This window comes from Phocoena phocoena, chromosome 17, assembly GCF_963924675.1.
Source record: "Phocoena phocoena chromosome 17, mPhoPho1.1, whole genome shotgun sequence".
NCBI lineage: Eukaryota > Metazoa > Chordata > Mammalia > Artiodactyla > Phocoenidae > Phocoena > Phocoena phocoena.
In genome coordinates, this window is record NC_089235.1 from 56,164,522 (window position 1) to 56,190,641 (window position 26,120).

Here is a 26,120-nt window from a genome sequence, read left to right on the forward strand (position 1 = left end):
GCTAATGGAAATATAAAGATGAATATGATGCATTTCATCTGGTTATGTAGTATATATGATACAGCGCTTATAAAACAGAGTTAAGTGTTCTTTTGTAATGGGGGGAGTTAAGGAAGGCTTCACAGAAGAAGAAATATTTGAACATTGTCTCACGGCATGAGTGTTGTGATGCTGAGTTAGAAATAGAATATGGATCCAGATAGAATTTATTGAGTGTAAGGAGAAGTGTGAAACAACTTTCTGGGTTCAGAGAATTATGGATCGTTTTATAAAACTGGATTGTAGGGAGAAAAAAGGTGAAAGATAAGATCTGTGGAGCTTCTGCACTTCATCTTTAGGCAATAAAAATTTTGGAAACATTTTACGCTGTAGTGTAATATGATCACCTCCCTGCTGCTAGGAAATCATCATTAGCAGTGTGGATGTTAGACTGAAAGAGACCAGATTGAAGGGAGGGAAAGAATAAGGGAATTATTCATTAAGAATCTCCTGGGTTGGTTTGTTTCAAATCTCACTTTGGTGGATATCTATATATGGATAGTTGGATATATTTTTCTCTGTCACTATATTATGATCTTCCTAAGAGAGAAAATATCCAGCTGTTGTTTCTTTTCCTTTTGGCCACACCACGTGGTGATCAGGATCCTATCTTAGTTCTCCGACCAGGGATGCAACCCCAGCCCCTGCAGTGGAGCATGGAGTCTTAACCACTGTACCACCGGGGGAAGTCCCTGGCTGTTCTTTCTATACTCAACAACTCATTCAGTAGCTGGCACATAGCAGATCCTTAGGCAGTACATATATTTTTAAATTATTTGTTGAAATCTGAGCAGAAAACAAAACAAAATAATGTTTAATTGTGCTACTTTACAAGGTACTTCCAGCTCTTGAACTGCAGTGGAGTGGAGAGCAGTTCAAGAGTTGTAAATATCGACAGGTCTCCCCTGCGGTTCTAAACTGTTCGTGAGCTTTAATAACTGCGTTCTTTGCTGAAGCATTGTCGTTAATGATTAATACAGTTTCTATGGTTTAAATCACTCCAGACTTTCTAACAGTTTAAATTTCTTAGGGTGAAGAAAATAATAAAGCCAAGAGGATTATAATTTACAGGGGAAAAGTAAGGAAAAAGAAAACAATCAAGACATAGATATTTGCAACAGAAGCTGACCATTCTTTAAACTTTGTAACTTTGTTTTATTTACTGGGGATAGATGTGGATTTTAAATGGAGGAAGAATATATTTAAATCATAATCAGGCTAACCTTTTTATTTTTTTAAACTGACATTTATACAGATTTCCTGAACTATTCAAATTAATATAGTACCAAATTTAGTCTCAAGTTAAAAACACAGAATGCATGTGTCCCGTCTCCCTGACAACATCATGCATTCATTTCCCTGTGCCAGGATACAAAGGCATGGCAAGCCGATGTCTGAAAAAGTAAAGTCTGTTTAAAAATTATTATTATGCAAGTAATAGAATTCTGTCTACTTAATAATCCATTGTTTAATTGATAAGATAGAGAATAATGACTTTTACAATAGAAAAAATAAATTCAAGCAGCATAACTTTCTGATGGTCTCTTTCACATTTTTATCTTTTAAAGCATAGAATTTAACTTAACTTAATAACATATACATATTTTCAGTCAGAATTTCAAAATTGCTTTTCTAATATGTACGTTGTGTGTATACCTGTATATCCACTGTCTCTATTTGACTTTAAAAAAAGTTAATTGTGGGCTTCCCTGGTGGCGCAGTGGTTGAGAATCTGCCTGCCAATGCAGGGGACACGGGTTCGAGCCCTGGTCTGGGAAGATCCCACATGCCACAGAGCAACTAGACCCGTGAGCCACAACTACTGAACCTGCGCGTCTGGAGCCTGTGCTCCGCAACAAGAGAGGCCGCGATAGTGAGAGGCCTGTGCACCGCGATGAGGAGTGGACCCCGCTTGCCGCAACTAGAGAAAGTCCTCACACAGAAACAAAGACCGAACACAGCCAAAAATAATAAATTAATTAATTTTAAAAAAGTTAATTGTGTGTCAAAGATATGATTTCACAATGTTTGCATCTATCTCTTATAAATGGAACTAAAACAAAAGATTGTGTTACACACATGTAATTCATCATTAATCTGCAAAACTATCAATATTGGGATAGGCAGTAGCAATTTAACACTTTTGTGATCTGTAATTTACATAGGAGTTGATAATCTGAACACTGATACCATGTATTTGATCTGAGAGATACACTGACGAATTACAAAATAAAAATAAAAATAGTAATAGTTGGTACCCTGGATTCTTTAAGAAATTAATTCTTTACTTTGTATTTAAGGATTTAATAATTAGTAGATTTTTTGCCAGGCAATTTGTATAAAGTTTATAAAATCACATTGTCTATTCTGGGAAAGGCTAGGAGTCCAGAGTGCCTAAAGCACAGGCACTGTATAGTGGACTGAGGGAGAGATCAGGTATGCAAAATATATACATTTTAAAGGGAAAAAAAAAAATTTTATTTAAAGAAAAGTGAAATCAACATTTATAGTTAATTTAAAGAGGCAAGTATTTTGTTGAAATACATTCTTATATGCTGTGAAAATTTTATTTTATAGATACAATTAAACTTGAATTTAAAAGTATTCTCTGGTTTTATTAAGGTAACATATTTCCCAAAGTAGCAATTTATCATTACCTTTGTAGTTAACCTTGAAGCCAATAGATCCGACACTTTCATCTGTTTGAAGGTGCAGCCACATTTGGCTACTCATGCTTACTATCAAGTCTGGCACAAAGCTTCCAGTCAGCCTAAAAACGGATGGACAGAGAAGGGAGAAATGGATTATTAAAATACCCTCTGTATGCAAATTATGAGACAGATGTGTTTCTCAATACTTTCTTGGCTAGAAGCAAACAAGTGTCAGATAAACTTATAAGACTGTGTTGTTATAACAGAACAAACAACATAATTTAGTGATCAAGGTTTATTATAAACAAGTACCATTTTATGTGTTTAACTAGGTTAGATCTTTCATATCCCTGAGGCAAGAGGCTAAATTTTATTTTTTTAATTTATTTATTTTTTAAAATTTTATTGGAGTCTAGTTGATTTACAATGTTGTGTTAGTTTCTGCTGTACAGCAAAGTGAAGCAGTTATACATATACACATATCCACTCTTTTTTAGATTCCTTTCCCATATAGGTCATTACAGAGTAGAGTTCCATGTGCTATACAGCAGGTCCTTGTTAGTTATATTTTTATATATAGTAGTGTGTATATGTCAATCCCAATCTCCCAATTTATCCCTCCTCCGTCTTCACCCTCGGTAACCATAAACTGTTTTCTACATCTGTGACTCTATTTCTGTTTTGTAAATAAGTTCATTTGTACTAATTTTTTTAGATTCCACTTGTAAACGATATCATACGATATTTGTCTTTCTCTGTCTGACTTACTTCATTCAGTATGACAATCTCTAGGTCCATCCATGTTGCTGCAAATGACATTATTTCATTCTTTTTTTTTATAGCTGAGTAGTAATCTATTGCATATGTGTACCACATCTTCTTATCCGCTCCTGTGTGAATGGACATTTAGGTTGCTTCCATGTCCTGGCTACTGTAAATATTACTGCAACGAACACTGGGGTGTGTGTATCTTTTTGAATTATGGTTTTCTCCAGATATATGCCCAGGAGTGGGATTGCTGGATCGTATGGTAGTTCTAGTTTTAATTTTTTAAGGAACCTCCATATTGTTCTCCATAATGATTGTACTAATTTACGTTCCCACCAACGGAGCAAGAGGGTTCCCTTTTCTCCACACTGTCTCCCACATTTATTGTTTGTTGATTTTTTGATGATGGCCATTCTGACCGGTGTGAAGTGGTACCTCAAGGTACTTTTGATTTGCATTTCTCTAATAATTAGTGATGTTGAGCATCTCTTCATGTGCCTGTTGGTACAGGGACGTTTTGCCTGAAGTAGCTTCACACATTTAGGAGAAGGGACGGCAGGGTTAGGATCTGGAGCCTCTTTCTGCTCTAGAAAGTTCTACACCTATTTCATATTCCTTTTCATTTCTAGATGTCTATCTGCTTATCTTTTTATTCTTTGATACTTCCTACGTTTCCTTGGTTTTTTTTTTTTTCATTTCCACAATTTCCAAAAATGTATTTGCCCTCTTATTTTTTTTTAACATCTTTATTGGAGTATAATTGCTTTACAATGGTGTGTTAGTTTCTGCTTTATAACAAAGTGAATCAGCTATACATATACATATAGCCCCATATCTCCTCCCTCTTGTGTCTCCCTCCCACCCTCCCTAGCCCACCCCTCTAAGTGGTCACAAAGCACTGAGCTGATCTCCTTGTGCTATGTGGTTGCTTCCCACTAGCTATGTATTTTACATTTGGTAGTGTATCTATGTCCATGCCACTCTCTCACTTTGTCCCAAATTACCTTTCCCCTTCCCTGTGTCCTCAAGTCCATTCTCTACATCTGCATCTTTATTCCTGTCCTGCCCCTAGGTTCTTCAGAACCTTTTTTTTTTTTTAAGATTCTATATATATGTGTTAGCATACTGTATTTGTTTTTCTCTTTCTAACTTCACTCTGTATGACAGGATCTAGGTCCATCCACCTCACTACAAATCAATTTCGTTTCCCTTTAATGGCTGAATAATATTCCGTTGTATATATGTGCCACATCTTCTTTATCCATTCAACTGTCGATGGACACTTAGGTTGTTTCCATGTCCTGGCTATTGTAAATAGAGATGCAATGAATATTGTGGTATATGACTCTTTTTGAATTATGCTTTTCTCAGGGTATGTGTCCAGTAGTGGGATTGCTGGGTCGTATGGTAGTTCTATTTTTAGTTTTTTAAGGAACCTCCATACTGTTCTCCATAGTGGCTGTATCAATTTACATTCCCACCAACAGTGCCAAGATACTAAATTTTAGATCATTGAAAATCTTACACTTCTTTTTGAACTGAAAAGAAAAAAGAATCTATAAAAATCTTTAACTTGTTTTTTTAACACCAGGAATGTACTTCATTTTGACATTCAAGTTTCATAGAACTTTGTTTTAAAGAAACATTGTGAAAAATATTTAAGTACTGTGCAAAACAATAAAATGGCAAGGAGTATAATATAAACATTCGCAATACTGATGTCAGGCTAGTCATGTCATGTATGTTGTAGTGGGAATAATTTTATTTTAAAGAATATTCTGCTATTGCATCACTGAATCTAGGCATTAATAATCTCATTCAGTAATGCTCAATTTTATAACCCTAACAGGGGAAATTACTTAATGTTTCCTCTGTCATTAATAATATTTTAGTCACATATTTGAACTGAAGCCAAGGGTCATATAAAGCCAGAAAGCAAACGAGTAAATAAGATCTTGAGGGGAAAAGTCGGTCAAAAATACAAAGAGAAAAAAAAAAATGGATTCACTGCTGAGTAAAATATCCATAATGACTAGGACTTCTAAATTACATACTAAAAAAATAGGTTTTTAAAAGAAGAAATTCTTAAGTGTTTACCTACTTTATTGGTAGAACCATGAAGATTTCTGAAAAATTGCATGAGGAGAGAAGGTATAAAGTTTCCCTTCCTAATAAAAAGGGTATCCTAAGAGAGCAGTGTCCTGGATGGAGGCTATACTATAATTAGACCAGCAGAGGGCAACATGGAGGACTGTATCCTTGAAGCCACCATGGCAGCAGAATGTCCTGCTCACTGGTCAGCCACCAAAACTACAGAACATTATCAGCAGACTGCATTAGCAATACAGCTATGCCAGCAGTGCCCAGTGTTACAGAATTTATGGGAATCCATCACAAATGAACCCAGTTAAATATTATGATTTAATTATGGGATTGTGAATAATATTAAGGAATAGTGTGAGATATAAAGATACTATAAGATATTATAGAATTTTAGACTATATTCACTTTCTTCTTGCCAAAGCAAATTTAAAATTATTATAATGTAAAAGATACGAACACATACATTCTCCTTTGTAACATATGTGTATATCTGTATGTATTCATATACATACACATACGCATTATCATTTGAAAACTTTGTGGCATGTGAACTTTCAATTTTCAAATTGATGAGTTCAAAAGAACTAGTCTTTTGAGCTACGGTAAAGAGACAGGTTTATGGGCAAGAGTGAGGACTCAAGCTCAGAGACATGAAAGAAAGTAAAGTAAATCCATTATGAAATGGGCATGAGAGCTTAAAACTATAGGATGTGCATCAGCTATACCATATCAAATATGCCAACAATCTATCTCATAGTGAATATTATGAGATTAAATCATTCCTCTTTATTATACCCTCCTATATCCATCTCAATCCTGAACTCTTTTACTAGCCCAAAACCTCTAGCACATATAAGTTTGTCAGTATTTCATAAAGAACAGCTAACATATATAGACTAATCGTTCCACTGCCAATTTGTTCTATTGGCCATGATTCTACCTAGTTCCCACAACCCATTGGTGGTATAAGGGTAAATATAAATCTAAAAAAAAAGGATTAAATTAAACATTTCCCCAATATCAGAAGGTAAAGAAAAATTCCCCCTTTCTCTCTAGCATTTCTCTTATGAAACTTGAAATTATAAATTATAATGTTTGTTACAGATGTATGTAAATCTTTTAAGCTAAATAAGCCTCTTGTCAATTTTTGCACTACATGAATGACTTTCTTGCAGGCCTTAGTGTTACCTCTTTGAAATGTGAACATCAAGGAAAATGTCACCCTGTCTCCCTGTTTCTGTGGGAGTTTAAGCCTAGGCATATAGCTTCATGATGTTAATTTCCTGCTTTTCATAAAGATAGAAGTTCTATTTTCCCTTTTGATACGGTCAATTAACATGTATGTAAATAGATTGTATCTGCCTGATATATAAAGGGTAAGATTTAGTTCTCTTTGCAATCTCTTTAGCAGATTGCCTATGATGTCCATCACAGTCTAGTTGAATGCTTATTCAATATTAAAACTGTTTCATTCTTTCTACATTTTGTGGAGAGGATTGACTGGGTTGGCAGGAGATTTTTTTGTTAATTATATTTCTCCAACAATTTGGTGATGAGGGTGGGATGCAAATGGCAGTTCCAAGATTAAGTGGACCAGATGAAGTTCTTACGGCCACATAACAGTAGTTTAAGAGACCCTAAATTATAAAAAGTCTCCCTCCTAGTGCTCTGCTCTTTTGGAATACTAGCTAGATGAACCACCCTCTGCAAATTTAAGACTTTTCTATTGAGTAAGCATGGGTAAATTGGGCTCTAAAATCCCTTCAGGATCATGATTAGCTTTGATGATGGAAAAATATGGGAAGCCAGGAATGTTGCCTGCAGTTCTTAAACAACTACTATCTCTGTCACATTTGGAATACTTATGAGAATACAGTCTTTCAAGATTTATGAGGGATTTAGGAGGTCCACATTATAAGCAAATTAATTGCTGATATTTACTGGATGGACGTCATTCTAAGAGTAAAGTTAAAAATGATTTGGAAAGCCAGAAGGAAAGACTGAGGAAAATGGAAGGATTTACATTAGAAAACTTGCAATTGTAAATCCTTTCTCTGCCCTTTGAGGTGTAAATCTTCTACAACCAGGAATGTCTCTCTCAAGGACTTGGAAGCCATAGATCTGAAATAAAATCATCAAAGGAGATAGCATTCCTGTTTTCCTGATTCTGTGGGAGCGAAGAGCCCAACTTTGCTAAGTAACTACTAGCAAACACAGATGGCATATTAATATTGACTAATCTCCCACCTAAAGTTTTCCAGTACTTTTCTACTAGCTCACCCCAGCATTTAAACACCATCCCACCTTGTCCAGAAGAGTTGAGTTCAGTTTGTCTTCCCTATAACAGTAGTCTTAAATCTCATTAGTCTTTGCCCCTATTGCAATAGTCTTGAATGAAGTCCTCCCTGACTGTTTAACTGGCCTGACATAATTTCTCTCGTATACCAGTATAGACATGATCTGGTCTTACAAATCCAAGAATCCAATTATTGGCAGAGTAAAACTGAGGCCATCTTACCAAATTTTTTATAATATCAAAGTAAAAGTAACTGATATACATCCAGATACTCAGTAACTAAATTTGACACACACACACACACATACACACACACTCACACACACACACAGAGTTGTGTTTACTAGTTTGATTGCAAGGAAGATGCAGCAGGAAAACTATCACATAAGAGACACAGAAATCTGGCATTCATAGTTTAAGACTGCAGTAGACAGGTGTAAAGTCTCTTGATTAACTTTGAGATACAAGTCCCTTCCAGTCCAGGTAGAGATAAATAAACAAAAGTGGATATTTATTCAAACACATGGAGGCTAAATGATATGCTACTAAACAACCAATGGATCATTAAAGAAATCAAAGAGGAAATCGAAAAATACCTAGAGACAAATGAAAATGAAAACATGACAATCCAAAACCTATGGGACCCAGCAAAACCAGTTCTAACAGGGACGTTTATAGTGATGCAAGCTTACTTCAGGACATAAGAAAAATCTCAAATACACAACCCAACCTTACACCTAAAGCAACTAGAGAAACACAAACAAACACAACCCAAAGTTAGTAGAAAGGAAGAAATTATAAAGATCAGAGCAGAAATAAATGAATTAGAGATTAAGAAAACAATAGAAAAGATCAATGAAATTAAAAACACTAAAAGATGGTTCTTTGAAAAGGTAAACAAAATTGAAAAACCTTTAGCCAGACTCACCAAACAAAACGAGAGGGCCCAAATCAACAAAATCAGAAATGAAAGAGGAGAAGTTACAACTGACACCACAGAAATACAAAGGATCATAAGAGACTACCACAAGCAACTATATGCCAATAAAATGGACAACCTAGAAGAAATGGATAAATTCTGAGAAAGGTACAATCTCCCAAGACTGAACCAGGAAGAAGTAGAAAATATGAACACACCAATTACCAGTATTGAAATTGAATCAGTAATTTAAAAACTCCCAACAAATAAAAGGCAAGGGCCAGATTGCTTCACAGACAAATTCTACCAAACACTTAGAGAAGAGTTAACACTTATCCTCCTGAAAATGTGTAAAGAAACAGAGAAGACCCCAAACAGCTAAAGCAATATTGAGAAAGATGAACAGAGCTGGAAGAATCTGGCTCCCTGACTTCAGACTGTACTACAAAGCTACAGTCATCAAAACAGTATGGTACTTGCACAAAAACAGACACATCAATCAGTGGAACAGGATAGAAAGCCTGAAAATAAACCCATGCACTTATGGTCAATTAATCTACAACAAAGGAGGCAAGAATATACAATGGAGAAATGACAGTCTCTTCAACAAGTGGTGCTGGGAAAACTGAACAGCTACATGTAAAGGAATGAAATTAGAAGATTCTCTAACATCATATATAAAAATAAACTCAAAGTGGTTTAAAGACCTTAATGTAAGACTGGATACTATAAAACTTCTAGAGGAAAACATAGGCAGAACACTTTTTGACACAAATCGCAGCAATATTTTTTTGTATCCAACTCCTTGAGTAATGGAAATAAAAGCAAAAATTAAAAAATGGGATCAGGGCTTCCTTGGTGGCGCAGTGGTTGAGAGTCTGCCTCCCGATGCAGGAGACACGGGTTCGTGCCCTGGTCTGGGAAGATCTCACATGCTACGGAGCGGCTGGGCCCGTGAGCCATGGCCGCTGAGCCCGAGCATCCAGAGCCTGTGCTCTGCAACGGGAGAGGCCACAACAGTGAGAGGCCCACATACTGCAAAAAAAAAAAAAAAGTATCAAATTAAACTTAAAAGTTTTTGTACAGCAAAGGAAACCATAAACAAGACAAAAAGACAACCCTCAGACTGGGAGAAAATATTTGCAAATGGAACAACCGAAAAGGGATTAATCTCCAAAATATACAAGCAGCTCATACCGCTCAATATCAAAAGACAAACTAACAACCCAATCAAAAAATGGGCATAAGACCTTAATAGACATTTCTCCAAAAGAGACATACAGATGGCTAACAGGCACATGAAAAGATGCACAACATTGCTAATTATTAGAGAAATGGAAACCAAAACTGCAAAGAGGTATCACCTCACACTGGTCAGAATGGCCATCAACAAAAAGTCTACAAATAATAAATGTTGGAGAGGGTGTGGAGAAAAAGGAACCCTCCTACACTGTTGGTGGGAATGTAAATTGGTGCAGCCACTGTGGAGAACAACATGGAGTTTCCTTAAAAGACTAAACATAGAGCTACCATATGATCCAGCAATCCCACTCCTGGACATATATCTGGAGAAAACTATAGAAAAGATATATGCACCCCAACAACATTCATAGCAGCACTGTCTGCACAGCCAAGACATGGAAGCAACCTAAGTGTCCATCGACAGATGAAAAGATAAAGAAGATACGGTGTGTGTATATATATATATATAGTTATTTATTTATTGTTACATATATATAGAATAGAAAATATAAATATATATATATAAAATGGAATATTACTCAGCCATAAGAAAATGAAATAATGTCACTTGCAGCAACATGGATGGACCTAGAGATTATCATACTAAGTGAAGTAAGTCAGACAAAGACAAATTTCTTATGATATCACACATATGTGCAATAAAATGAATGAATTTATTTACAAGAGAGAAATAGAAAAAAACTATGGTTACCAAGGGGAAAGGGGTTGGGGAGAGATAAATTAGGAGTTTTGATTAAAATGTACACACTACTGTATATGAAATAGGTAACCAACAAGGACCTACTATCTAGCACAGAGAACTACATACTCAACATCTTATAATAACCTATAATGGAAAATAATATAAAAAAGAATATATATATATACATATATATGTTTAAAAAGTGGATGCTTGTTAATCATGTACATTTAACTGATTGTTATAATAATACAATTATTGACTTGGACTCAGGCAAAAAATGGCCCACAGTCTGGGTTTGTCCTCAAGACTTACAACACTTAGAGTCATGTATACTAAACACTGTAAGTTCAGTATGTGCCTTCAATAGGTGCCTCATAATAATACTAGATCATGGTTCTGAGTATTTTTGTGTTTCCTGTCTAGAAAAAATTATTTTGAAAGATGAATAATTACTGAAGGGCCCAGATCATCTCATAAATATAATGTTACTTATGTGATTGATGAGAACTAGGAGAAATTTACTGGGCCTGTGAAGGAAAACACTTAGCTAACAATTTAGATTCAGGCTCCAGAATGAAGCTACTCCACAGGACGGAATTAGGTAATATTTCATATGAAACTACAAAATAATACTCATACTGTTAATCATTTGAAAGTATAAGCAATATAGACATCACAACAGTTTGTAAAATTAATGTATGATGAAAGAAAAATTTTGACCATTGCTAATCAAAAATGTGCTTTAACCATTCACCACTGGTACAATAAACGTAAAGGCTAATATTGCACTGAATTTTTAAATTCATCTTATTGTAACCCTGACAATTGTTTTGCTTTGTATTTTACTGTGGACTTGCTGTATATTTAGATGAGTGCAAATTGCCAAGATAAAGCAGAAACAGCAATAGAGATAAATAGAAAATTGTAGTTTTATTATAAAATAGTCACAGAAAGAAAAATTATAAGTGCAAATGCAAATCTAAAAAAAATTCAAAATTTCCCTAATAACAAAAGGGAAAAATAACTCTCCTCCCCTCCCACCTCTCTTTAGCATTTCTTTTAGAAAACTTGCAATTACAAATGATTGCTTTCTCTTTTTCTTTCAGATGTATGTAAATGTTTTAAAAGCTAAATAAACCTCCTTCCAGTTTTGCACCCCAAGAATGTCTCACTTGGAGGCCATGGGAGTCATCTCTTTGAAATGTGAACATGAAGATGGATGGTGCCCTGTCACCCTGTTTCTGTGAGAGTTAAAGCTTAGGTGCTTGGCTTCAGGATGTAACTTCCTTCTTGTCATAAAGAAGACAAGGATAGTGCATTCAGGTTACTATTAAAAAAAAAAAAAAAAGATAGAAGAGACCAGGTGGTTTATAAACAACATAATGCACTATCCTTTTTCTTTTGATAAGGACAATTAACATGTGAAATGATTATATCTACTTGTCTATATAAATGGGTTAGTTTTTTTTTTTCTCTTTTTGCGTCTCTTTAGCAGATTGCCTATCATGTGTATCATGGTCTGATTTAATCCATTTTCAATAGTAAAACTAATTCATTCTTTTCTTTACTTTCTGGGAAGGATTCACTGGGTTGGTAGGTGACTTTATATCAATATTTGTATTTTCTCAACAATGGATATGTCACTTAAAATTCTGCTCTTTGCATCCAGCGTCAACAGCTAATTAATCTCGATATCCTTTCAAAGACCTTGGTTTAGACTCAGACTGCTTAAGACAACTTTTTATGCAACCCCCATCCCTGACAATAAGGGGTGCTTCTGGGCCACAGAGGAGGGAGTCTTACACCATTCTCAAAAAAACTCTGAAAAGAGTCTTCAAATAGTTTTAACATGTTTTTAATACACTTTTTGAACCAGTTATCAGTAAACTTAAATTAAAAACTTCTTTAATATGTGTTTATTTACAAGCTGTGTAACCTCAGCATTCACAGTGCATTCTAATCTTCTTAGTTAGTCCCTTCATGCTAGAATAAAAGCTTAAAAGCCCTAAATAAATGCACTCAGAAATATTCCTCAAGCTCTCAAGTACAATATAAAATAAAAGAGAAGATCTATTAAATTTCAATTATGCTCAACGCCTGATTTTCCTTATAATCACTCTAGGCATTATGGGTGTATCCATTAGAAATAACAACTATAGTCCTGCATTCGAACATATTTTTTGTATTGTACAAGTATGTAACTTTTGCCTTTTATATAAATGCATTTAATATTCTTTCTTCTAATACAGAGCTGTCAAGGATGATGTATACCTTCATTTCTGGATACATGAAATTAACTAAGGATGATGATGATGGCTGCAAAAATTAGATTTAAAAAAACCCTGAAATATCACCATTAGGGTGACATCAAAAAGTGTTATCACCAAGAGGGCAGACAGCAAAAGGAAGAAGAAATACAATCCTGCAACCTGTGGAAGGAAAACCACATTCACAGAAAGATAGACAAGATGAAAAGGCAGACGGCTATGTAACAGATGAAGAAACAAGATAAAACCCCAGAAAAACAACTAAATGAAATGGAGATAGGCAATCTTCCAGAAAGAGAAATCAGAATAATGATAGTGAAGATGATACAGACCTCGGAGAGAGAATGGAGGCAAAGATTGAGAAGATGCAAGAAATGTTTAACAAAGATATAGAAGCATTAAAGAACAAATAAAGAGAGATGAACAATATAATAAATGAAATGAAAAATACACTAGAAAGAATCAATAGCAGAATAAGTGAGGCAGAAAAACAGATAAGTGACCTAGAAGACAGAATGGTGGAATTCACTGATGCGGAACAGAAAAAAAACAAATGAATGAAAAGAAATGAAGACAGCCTAAGAGACCTCTGGGACAACATTAAATGCAGAAACATTCACATTATAGGGGTTCCAGGAGGAGAAGAGACAGAGAAAGAACCCAAGAAAATACTTGAAGAGATTAGAGTTGAAAACTTCCCTAACATGGGAAATAGCCTCCCAAGTCAAGGAAGTGCAGAGAGTCCCATATAGGATAAACCCAAGGAGAAACACGCCAAAACACATATTAATCAAATTACCAAAAATTAACAGCAAAGAAAAATTATTGAAAGCAGCAAGGGAAAAACAACAAATAACATACAAGGGAAATCCCATAAGGTTAACAGCTGATTTCTCAGCAGAAACTCTACAAGCCAGACCGGAGTGGCATGATATACTTAAAGTGATGAAAGGGAAGAACCTACAACCAAGATTACTCTACCTGGCAAGGATCTCATTCAGATTCGATGGAGAAATCAAAAGCTTTACAGACAAGCAAAAGCTAAGAGAATTCAGCACCACCAAACCAGCTCTATGACAAATACTAAAGGAACTTCTCTAAGTGGGAAAAACAAGAGAAGAAAAGGACCTACAAAAACAAAATGAAAACAATTAAGAAAATGGTAATAGGAACATACATATAGATAATTACCTAAAACGTGAAGAGATTAAACACTCCAACCAAAAGACACAGGCTTGCTGAATGGATACAAAAACAAGACCCATATATATGCTATCTAAAAGAGACCTACTTCAGACCTAGGGACACATTCACACTGAAAGTGAGGGGATGGAAAAAGATATTCCATATAAAGGGAAATCAAAAGAAAGCTGGAGTAGCAATACTCATATCAGGTAAAATAGACCTTAAAATAAAGAATGTTACAAGAGACAAGGAAGGACACTACATGATGATCAAGGGATCAATCCAAGAAGAAGATATAACAATTATAAATATACATGAACCCAACATAGGAGCACCTCAATACATAAGGCAACTGCTAACAGCTATAAAAGAGGAAATCAACAGTAACATAATAATAGTGGGGGACTTTAACACCTCACTTACACCAATGGACAGATCATCCAAAATGAAAATTAATAAGGAAACACAAGGTTTAAATAGACCAGATAGATTTAATTGATATTTATAGGACATTCCATCCAAAAACAGCAGATTATACTTTCTTCTCAAGTGCACACAGAACATTCTCCAGGATATAATATCTTGGGTCATAAATCAAGCCTCAGGAAATTAAAGACAATTGAAATCACATCAAGCATCTTTTCTGACCACAACGTTATGAGATTAGAAATCAATTACAGGGAAAAAAACCATAAAAAACACACTCACATTGAGGCTAAACAATATGTTGCTAAATAACCAAGAGATAATTGAAGAAGTAAAAGAGGAAATCAAAAAATACCTAGAGAAAAATGACAATGAAAACATGATGATCCAAAACCTATGGGATGCAGCAAAAGCAGTTCTAAGAGGGAAGTTTATAGCTATACAAGCCTACCTCAAAAACAAGAAAAACCTCAAATAAAAAATCTAACATTACACCTAAAGGAACTAGAGAAAGAAGAACAAACAAAACCCAAAATTAGCAGAAGGAAAGAAATCATCAAGATCATAGCAGAAGTAAATGAAATAGAAACAAAGAAAACAATAGCAAAGATCAATAAAACTAAAAGCTGGTTCTTTGAGAAGATAAACAAAATTGATAAACCATTAGCCAGACTCATCAAGAAAAAGAGGGAGAAGACTCAAATCAATAAAATTAGAAATGAAAAAGGAGAAATTACAACAGACACCACAGAAATACAAAGCATCCTAAGAGATTACTACAAGCAACTGTATGCCAATAAAATGCACAACCTGGAAGAAATGGACAAATTCTTAGAAAGATATAGCCTTCCAAGACTGAACCAGGAAGAAATAGAAAATATGCACAGACCAATCACAAGTAATGAAATTGAACCTGTGATTAAAAATCTTCCAACACACAAAGTCCAGGACCAGAGAGCTTCACAGGTGAATTCTATCAAACATTTAAAGAAGAGATAACACCCATGCTTCTCAAACTCTTCCAAAAAATTGCAGAGGAAGGAAAACTCCCAAACTCATTTTATGAGGTCACCATCAGCCTGATACCAAAACCAGAAAAAGATATGACAACAAAAGAAAATTACAGACCAATATCACTGATGAATATAGATGCAAAAATCCTCAACAAAATACTAGCAAACAGAATCCAACAACACATTAAAAGGATCACACAGCATGATCAAGTGGGATTTATCCCAGGGATGCAAGGATTCTTCAATATACGCAAATCAATCAATGTGATAAACCATATTAACAAATTGAAAAGAAAAACGATATGATCATCTCAATAGATGCAGAAAAAGTTTTTGACAAAATTCAACACTGATTTATGATAAAAACTCCCCAGAAAGTAGGCAGAGAGGGAACGTACCTCAACATAATAAAGGCCATATATGACAAACCCAGAGCAAACATCATTCTCAATGGTGAAAAACTGAAAGCATTTCCTCTAAGATCAGGAACAAGACAAGGATGTCCACTCTCACCACTACTGTACAACACAGCTTTGGAAGTCCTAGCCATGGCAATCAGAGAAGAAAAATAAAAGGAATATAAATTGGAAAAGAAGAAGTAAAACTGTCACTGTTTGCAGATGACATGATACTATACATAGAGAATCCTAAAGATGCTACCAGAAAACTACTAAAGCTAATCAATGAATTTGGTAAAGTTGCAAGATACAAAATTAATTCACAGAAATCTCTTGCATTCCTATACACTAATGATGAAAAATCTGAAAGAGAAATTAAGGAAACACTCCCATTTACCACTGTAACAAAAAGAATAAAATACCTAGGAATAAACCTACCTAGGGAGACAAAAGACCTGTATGCAGAAAACTATAAGACACTGATGAAAGAAATTAAACATGATACCAACAGATGGAGAGTTATACCATGTTCTTGGATTGGAAGAATCAATATTGTGAAAATGACTATACTCCCCAAAGAAATCTACAGATTCAATGCAGTCCCTATCAAATTACCAATGACATTTTTTTTACAGAACTAGAACAAAAAATCTTAAAATTTGTATGGAGACATAGCCAAAGCAGTCTTGAGGGAAAAAAGTGGACCTGGGGTAATCAGGCTCCCTGACTTCACACTATACTACAAAGCTACAGTAATCAACACAATATGGTACTGGCACAAAAACAGAAATATAGATCAATGGAATAGGACAGAAAGCCCAGAGATAAACCCATTCACCTATGGTGAACTAATCTATGACAAAGGAGGCAAGGATATACAATGGAGAAAAGACAGTCTCTTCAATAAGTGGTGCTGGGAAAACTGGTCAGCTACATGTAAAAGAATGAAATTAGAACACTCCCTAACACCATACACAAAAATAAACTCAAAATGGATTAGAGACCTAAATGTAAGACCAGGCACTGTAAAACGCTTAGAGGGAAACATAGGAAGAACATTCTTTCACATAAATCACAGCAAGATATTTTTTGATCCATCTCCTAGAGTAATGGAAATAAAAACAAAACTAAACAAATGGGACCTAATGAAACTTAAAAAGCTTCTGCACAGCAAAGGAAACCATAAACAAGACGAAAAGACAACACTCAGAATGGGAGAAAATATTTGCAAATGAATCAACGGACAAAGGATTAATCTCCAAAATATATAAATAGCTCATGCAGCTCAATATTAAAAAAACAAACAACCTAATCCAAAAATGGGCAGAAGACCTAAGTAGACATTTCTCCAAGGAAGACATACAGATGGCCAAGAGGCACATGAAAAGCTGCTCAATGTCACTAATTGTTAGAGAAATGCAAATCAAAATTACAATGAGGTATCACCTAACACCAATTAGAATGGGTATCATCAGAAAATCTACAAGCAACAAATGCTGTAGAGAGCATGGAGAAAATGGAGCCCTCTTGCACTGTTGGTGGGAATGTAAATTGATACAGCCACTATGGAGAACAGTATGGAGGTTCCTTAAAAAACTAAAAATAGAATTACCATATGACCCAACAATCCCACTAATGGGCATATACCCAGAGAAAACCATAATTCAAAAAGACACATGCACCCCAATGTTCACTGCAGCACTATTTACAATAGCCAGGTCATAGAAGCAAACTAAATGCCCACTGACAGACAAATGGATAAAGAAGGTGTGGTACATATATACAATGGAATATTACTCAGCCATAAAAAGGAACGAAATTGGGTCATTTGTAGAGACGTGGATGAATCTAGAGACTGTCATACACAGTGAAGTAAGTCAGAAAGAGAAAAACAAATATCATATATTAACACATATATGTGGAACCTAGAAAATGGTACAGATGAACCGGTTTGCAGAGCAGAAATTGAGACACGTAAGTAGAGAACAAACGTATGGACACCAAGGGGGGAACGCGGCGGGGGTTGGGGGTGGCAGTGTGATGAATTGGGAGATTGGGATTGACATGTATACACTGATGTATATAAAATGGATGACAAATACAAACTTGCTGTATAAAAAAATAAATAAAATTAAATTTAAAAAAAGTGTTATCACCTCACTCACACCTGTTAGGATGGCTATTCACAAAAAGGTAAGAAGTAACAAATGCTGGTGGGGATGTGGAGAAAAAGGAACCCTTGTACACTGTTGTTCGGAATGTAAACCGTTACAGCCCCTATGAAACAGTATAGAGGTTCCTCAAGAAATTAAAAACAGAAATACCCTAAGATTCAGCAATCCCACTTCCTGCTAGAGATATGCAAAGGAAATGAAACCATTACTTCAAAGAGTTATCTATAATCCCGTCTTCACTGCAGCATTATTCACAATAACAGGGCTATGGAAACAACCTAAGCGTCTGCCAGTAGATGAATAGATCAAGAAAATTTATGCGTGCACACACACACATATCGTTCAGCCTTAAAAAGGAAATAAATTCTGTCATTTGCAACAACATGGGTGAAACTGGAGGGCATTATGATAAGTGACACTAAGTCATATAGAGAAAGACTAATACTGCATGGAATCACATATGTGGAACCTAAAAAAATAAAAAAGAGAGAGAGTATTAATTCATAGAAACAAGAGAGTTGCCAGGTATTGGGGAGTGGGGGAAATAGGCAGAGGTTGGTATAAGTGTACATACTTTCAGTTATAAGATGAATAAGATCTGAAAGTCTAATGTGTAACATGATAACTATAGTTGATAACACTGAACTCTATAACTGAAATTTGTTAGAAGAAGTAGAACTTAAATGTTCTCACCAAAAAAAAAAAAAAAAAAGGTAAATATGTGAGGTGATAGATGTGTTAATTAACTTGATGGGGGGGAATCCTTTCACAAAATATCCATATATCCACGTTGTATAATTTAAAATGCTTTATATTTTTATTCATCAATTATACCTCAGTAACTCTGAAACAAAATTTTAAAAGGAAATAAAATAGAAAAGAAAGTGGATCAAAATACTAGACGAACAACATAGAGTTTTAAAAATACATGTACTGTGGAATGATGGGACTACATAAATGTTAATTCAATTAGGTAACTGAGTAGTGAATAATTGTGGTTTTTACTTCATTTATGGTGTTGGACTTCAGAAGTTTTAATTTATTGGTTAATTCTAAAGCATAATGTGTGTGAGAGTGTTTGGAACAGTTATTACAGATGCAAAAAGATGTCTATTTCAACACTTGTTTGTTTTTTTGGTGGGGGGTGTACGCGGGCCTCTCAATGTTGTGGCCTCTCCCATTGCGGAGCACAGACTCCGGACGCGCAGGCTCAGCGGCCATGGCTCACGGGCCTAGCCGCTCCGCGGCATGTGGGATCTTCCCGGACCGGGGCACGAACCCGTGCCCCCTGCATCGGCAGGTAGACTCTCAACCACTGCGCCACCAGGGAAGCCCCTCAACACTTGTTTTTAGAAGAATTTTAAGGTCAAGAAGTCAGCACATACGTCTTTGTACTCATCTGTGGATACTTCAGTCAAATACTGGGTTGGCCAAAAAGTTTGTTTGGGTTTTCCATAATTGCTTACAAAAAACCCAAAAGAACTTTATGGCCAACCCAATATTTAGCATTCTAACAAAGTGCTGTGCTTTTGTGGGAAGAACGCTAATGTATTTATTTACATACTCTTTCTATATTTTGTCCTAATTTCTTTCCTACAGCCGCTTTCAAAATGCCTACCATATTACAAATATTCCTGATAAAAAGAGAAAAATACCAACTGAAAGCTTCTTTAGTTTACACAATTTGATCCAATTGAATCCAATGCCAAAAAAAAAAAAAAAAAACACGAAAAACCCCAAACAAAACCATAGTAATTGCTTAAATTGCAGTAAAACCATCAGTGTTTTCACAAAACAAACCAAAGTAAAACAGTAAAGTGCCTTCTTTTTTTAGTAAAATCATCCATGTTCTCCCAGTCGAAAATGTAACTATCGTCACAATGAAGAAATAATGAAGGACCATAAAAATAAACTATCCCTTATATTTAACATTTTTGTTGCTAGTAATCAAATGTCACAGAGATTATTTCATACGGCAGCGTAAAGTAGTTCTGAAATTCCAAGAGCATTTATTTATTGTTGCCCAGTAGCAAGTCATTTGAATGACTATGCATCAAATTTTGTCCACACGATGAGATAATTGCTACTGTCAGTTTGATTGTTTTTCTTGCATGTGGTATTAGTAAGTGCTGTTGAAACTCTGGTGCTAGAGACTAAATGTCCCCCTGCTGCCAAAACTTACATGTTGAAACCTCATCTCCAATGTTAGGGTATTTGAAGGTGAGGACTTTGATAGGTGATTAGGTCATGAAGGCAGAGTGCTCCTCAATGTGATTGTGCCCTTATAAAAGAGGACCCAGAGAGATCCCTGACCCCATCTGCTATATGAGGACACAGTAAAAAGATGGCCACCTATGAACTGGAAAGCGGGTTGTTAGCAGACACCGAATCTGCTGGCACCATGATCTCTGAATTCCAGCCTCTAGAACTGTGAGGAATACATTTATGTTGTTTATAAACCACCCAGTCTATCCTTTTTTCTTTTTTTTTTTTTTTATAGTAGCCTGAATGCACTGACACCACATAGACCTACAGAGCTCTCTACTGCTTGTGGTATGTCTTTGCCAATGTCTGCAAAGATACCCCATCTGCTGACATGTTTCAGTAAATGTGTCTTGATGTAGAGCAATTTTTCTGCTCCCATTATAATTCATGCCACACCTAACAATGTTAACACAGGCTCTGTGTTAGGTATTTTGGGAAATCCAAGATGAGTAGTAAACAATCTCTGCAATCAAAGAACCTAAAATGATTGTGAGTGTGTATGAGTGTGTGTGTGGGTGTGTGTGTGAGTGTAATGGAGGAGGGCAAGGAGGAGTGCAAGGCAGAAATAAGAGCAGTAAGAAGATATCTGATTGGCCAAAAAGTTCCTTTGTTTTTTAAGTAAAAATAAAAGACACATTTTTCATTTTCACCAAGAAATTTATTGAAAATGCATTCATCATTTTGTTCCACTACCTTCTGACATTTTTCAGGCCATTTCATAATTCTATATTCCCAAATCATTTTTTTCTTTTTGAGCAAAGAACTGTTCCAGGTGCCTTTTACAGTCTTCCAGGGAATTGAAATTTTTTCCATTAACAGAATTTTGTAAAGACTGAAATATCAATAAATGTAAATCTGAAGGGGCAATGCCTGGTGAATACAGAAAATGAATCAGAACTTCCCAGTCAATCTGTAACAGTTTTTGCCTGGTGATCAAAGAAACATGCACAGTCTTGCATTAACCTGATGGAAGATTATGCGGTTCTGTTGACTAATTCTGGATGCTTTTCGTCAAGTGCTGCTTTCAGTTGGCCTAATTGGGAGCAGTACTTGTTGGAATTAATTGTTTCATTTTCCAGAAGGAGCTCATAATAGAGGACTCCCTTCCAATCTCACCATATACACAACATCACCTTCTTTGGATGAAGACTGGCCTTTTGGTGTGGTTGGTGGTGGTTCATTTCACTTGCCCCGCGATCTCTCCCATTCCACATTATTGTATAGTAACCACTTTTCATTGCCCATCACAATTCGTTTCAAAAACATAACGTTTTCATTACATTTAAGTAGAGAATCAGAGAATCACATGCGGAAATATGGTCAACAAGGTTTTTTTCTCTTAACTTATATGGAACCCAAATATCAAAGTGATTAACATAACCAAGCTGGTGCAAATGATTTTCAACACTTGAGTTGGATATTTTGAGTATGTCAGCTATTTGGATATTTTGAGTATAGCATCTCCCGTGTGGTATAATGTTGACTGTTCTCAATTAATGTCTCGATTTCATCACCATCATCTTCAACTGGTCTACCTGACCATGGAGCATTGTCCAGTGAGAAATCTCCAGAAAGAAACTTTGCAAACCACTTTTGACACATTCGATCAGTCACAGCTCCTGCTACATATACTGCACAAATTTTTTTTTGCATTTCAGTTGTGTTTTTACCTTTCTTGAAATAATAAAGCATAATATGCCAAAATGTTGCTTTTTTTCTTCCATCTTAAATATTAAAATAGCTATACAAAAATTTTCCAATTTTGATAAGTTTTTTTTTTTTTAATGCACACTGATATGACAGCTGTGACAATACAATCTAACAAAATTGTTTCGAATGAAGTTAAAGACAACTAAGTGCTACTAGAGCCATCTTAGGGAAAAAACCGAACAAAGGTTTTGGCCAACCCAATTTTTTTTTTTGTTTTTGATAACTTTCATATAAAGGGTGAAAGATTATTCTGAATGGTCAATTTTTCTAAGTCCTTTTTATACTGTGGCCATCAATCTCTAACAATATTGCCTTGTTGCTATATTTAGTATATTCCCTTCTTTCATTAGCCCATGGGGTCGGTTGGTATTTAGATTTTCATTATTAACAGGGGAAGGTACAAGAGCAAATTTGAGAAGTTGTAAGTCCCTGGTTGTAAGAGCATTTGCTCAAGGCAAATATCACATATAGTAGTCTTGTACCAAGGTGGCATTTTGAAAGAGTAAACTGTTGAAAAATGTTATAAAATAATATATCTTCAACAAAGTAGCTCGTTAAAATATATGCACCAATGAGCTGAGAGCAATAATAATATATGAACATAAAAAACAGCTACCTTTTCTATAAATCTAGTATGAATATTATTTATTAAATATTAAAGAAAATATTTATTTAAAATATAGTAACACAAAGTAGAGTTTGCATGTGTGTGTGCATGCGTGTGTATTTAAAATAAAAAGAAGAAATATAGATGAATGGAATAGGATAGAAAGCCCAGAGATAAACCCATGCACATATGGTCACCTTATTTTTGATAAAGGAGGCAAGAATATACAATGGAGAAAAGACAGTCTCTTCAATAAGTGGTGCTGGGAAAACTGGACAGCTACATGTAAAAGAAGGAAATTAGAACACTCCCTAACACCATACACAAAAATAAATTCAAAATGGATTAAAGACCTAAATGTAAGGCCAGACACTATAAACTCTTAGAGGAAAACATAGGCAGAACACTATATGACATAAATCACAGCAAGATCCTTTTTGACCCACCTCCTAGAGAAATGTGAATAAAACCAAAAATAAAAAAATGGGACCTAATGAAACTTAAAAGCTTTTGCATACCAAAGGAATCCATAAATAAGATGAAAAGACAATCCTCAAAATGGGAGAAAATATTTGCAAATGAAGGAACTGACAAAGGAATAATCTCCAAAATTTACAAGCAGCTTATGCAGCTCAATATCAAAAAAACAAACAACCCAATCCAAACATGGGCAAAGACCGAAATAGACATTTCTCCAAAGAAGATATACAGATTGCCAACAAATACATGAAAGAATGCTCAACATCACTAATTATTAGAGAAATGAAAATCAAAACTACAATGAGGTATCACCTCACACCAGTCACAATGGCCATCATCAAAAAATCTACAAACCATACATGCTGGAGAGGATGTGGAGAAAAGGGAACCCTCTTGCACTGTTGGTGGGAATGTAAATTGATACAGCCACTATGGAGAACAGTATAGAGGTTCCTCAAAAAAACTATGAATAGAACTACCATATGACCCAGCAATCCCACTACTGGGCATATACCCTGACAAAACCATAATTCAAAGAGTCATGTACCACAATGTTCATTGCATATCTATTTACAATAGCCAGGACATGGAAGCAACCTAAGTGTCCATCGACAGATGAATGGATAAAGAAGATGTGTCATACATATACAGTGGAATATTATTCAGCCATTAAAAAGAAATGAAATTGAATTATTTGTAGTGAGGTGGATAGACCTAGAGCCTGTCATACAGAGTGAAGTTAGAAAGAGAAAAACAAATACTGTATGCTAACACATATATATGGAATCTAAAAAAAAAAAAATGTTCTGAAGAACCTAGGGGCAGGACTGGAATAAACATGCAGATGTAGAGAATGGACTTGAGGACACGGGGAGGGGGAAGGGTAAGCTGGGACGAAGTGAGAGAGTGGCATGGATTTATATATACTACAAATGTAAAATAGATAGCTAGTGGGAAGCAGCCTCATCGCACAGGGAGATCAACTTGCACAACACAGGGAGATCAGCTCAGTGTTTTGTAACCACCTAGAGAGGTGGGATAGGGAGGGTGGGAGGGAGATGTAAGAGGAAGGAGATATGGGGATATATGTATATGTATAGCTGATACACTTCGTTATAAAGCAGAAACTAACACACAATTGTAAAGCAATTATATGCCAATAAAGGTGTTAAAAAATAAATAAAATAAAATAAAAAGAAGAGTTTCCAGGGAACAGTGTTGTTAGCCCATACTAACATATATCTGAGAATGAGATTTTACATTATAAAAATTTTCAGGACAAATCAGAATTTGACAGTCATAGGATAGAACCATGTTTGGATATCTAAGACAACATTTTTTTTCACCTTCTGTAACACGTTTGTTCAAATACAATGTTGTCCAATATCAATGTATACTCATAAAATTTCCAGGAGCATCTTGGAAAAGTAGAGTTTTCTTTCTATTTTTTATTTTACAAGTATTCACTTAATTATTCTTTATAGTGTTACTGTGACTCCATTAATGGAACAGCAAAGGGTGTGAGAGAAAATGTAGGAAAAGGAAAGAGAATCACATTTCTCATAGAATGCATTTTTAACTATCTCAGTTTGATGCCATACAGATGAGAAGGGTGGACAAGTAATCAACAACCCCTCCCTTCTTTATGCAGACGAAATGAGGGTTGGAAGTGTATTCAATGCCTGTAATTGTACTATCATCACTGTTAGTTTTCTCAAATTTATTACATCCATTTTCACCATCAGGCGAATTTATACATAAGTGTGAAAATAGCACATGTAAAACAATCTGTGAGAAAAAAACTTCTTTTAACGGTCTTTAAAAGATATTAACATGATTGTTCAAATCCATTATCTGAATTATTATCAACTGGTCAAGTTTATATTCTGATCTCTATTGAAACTTGTCACTATACCACCATGAAGCTGCCATGAATGAAAAATCCTACCTCAAACTGGAGAAAAAAAAAAAATGCCCTTCAAGTAAGTCCAGTGGAGAGAAAATTAACGAGCATGAGTGTGAGAAAGAAAAGGCCACAAATAAGCAATACAGTATGAGACAGCAAATGGCTGAAGCAATAAATCTTTAAATTGTGAATTTAAGTTTGTAGCTTAAATTCACATAATTTTAGGAATTTTCATCTGATAAAATTATATGGAGTACTTAGTACTGCATACGATGTCCAATTACAGTGTATTCTCTGTTACTTAATAAATTTATTGCTTATAACTGTGTCATGAGTATTTCTTCAGAACCAAAATTTCAAGGTAAAGAGATATGGCACACTGAGATTATTTATAAGTTACTGAACTGCAAAACTGACATACTTTGTACCTAAGAGGAAGAAATTATAAGAATTATTTTTTTAAAGCTTTTCATAATTCATTTTTGGAGGACTATTTTAGCTGTTGAACATGTTATGACTATATGGATACATTTTTTTATTGAAGAGAATATGACAATTGATTTTAACTTTTAGAATCTAAATATTGAAGGAAAATTGGAAGCGAAAACACCATTTACTTCCAATGCTTAATTCAATCCTATGACCTAAATAGAATAGGCTGGGATGTTCCTTATCTGGTTAAATATTTTAAAAAATGAGGTATCCTGTGTTTATTAAACTAATCAGAATTTATAAACTTAAATATATAGGCTGAATTCATCCTCCTTTAAAATACTTTCAAATATGAGATTACATGGCTCTCTGTTAAATGAACATATTTTCTGTGTTTTACTATGTTTCTGACTTTCGGCTATTTAATATTTTAAAATAAATTTATTGAAAAGATAGTTTTAGTGCTGAAAGTCTCTAGCACATGGATCACACTTAAGAGAAAAGCAAAAAGGAACATGTAGATGAGTAAATAGTTC

General features: G+C 35.0%; 1 protein-coding gene across 4 annotated transcripts in view; it reads right to left on the bottom strand.

The window, feature by feature from the left end:
• Positions 1–26,120, bottom strand: part of CSMD3 (CUB and Sushi multiple domains 3) — a 1,073,652-nt gene that overhangs the window by 542,602 nt on the left and 504,930 nt on the right. For all 4 annotated transcript variants that reach the window (XM_065895021.1, XM_065895023.1, XM_065895022.1 and 1 more), the window contains one exon: positions 2,697–2,809. In XM_065895021.1, coding sequence (XP_065751093.1) covers positions 2,697–2,809 — 113 coding nt within the window. The remainder of the gene's footprint in view (positions 1–2,696; positions 2,810–26,120) is intronic.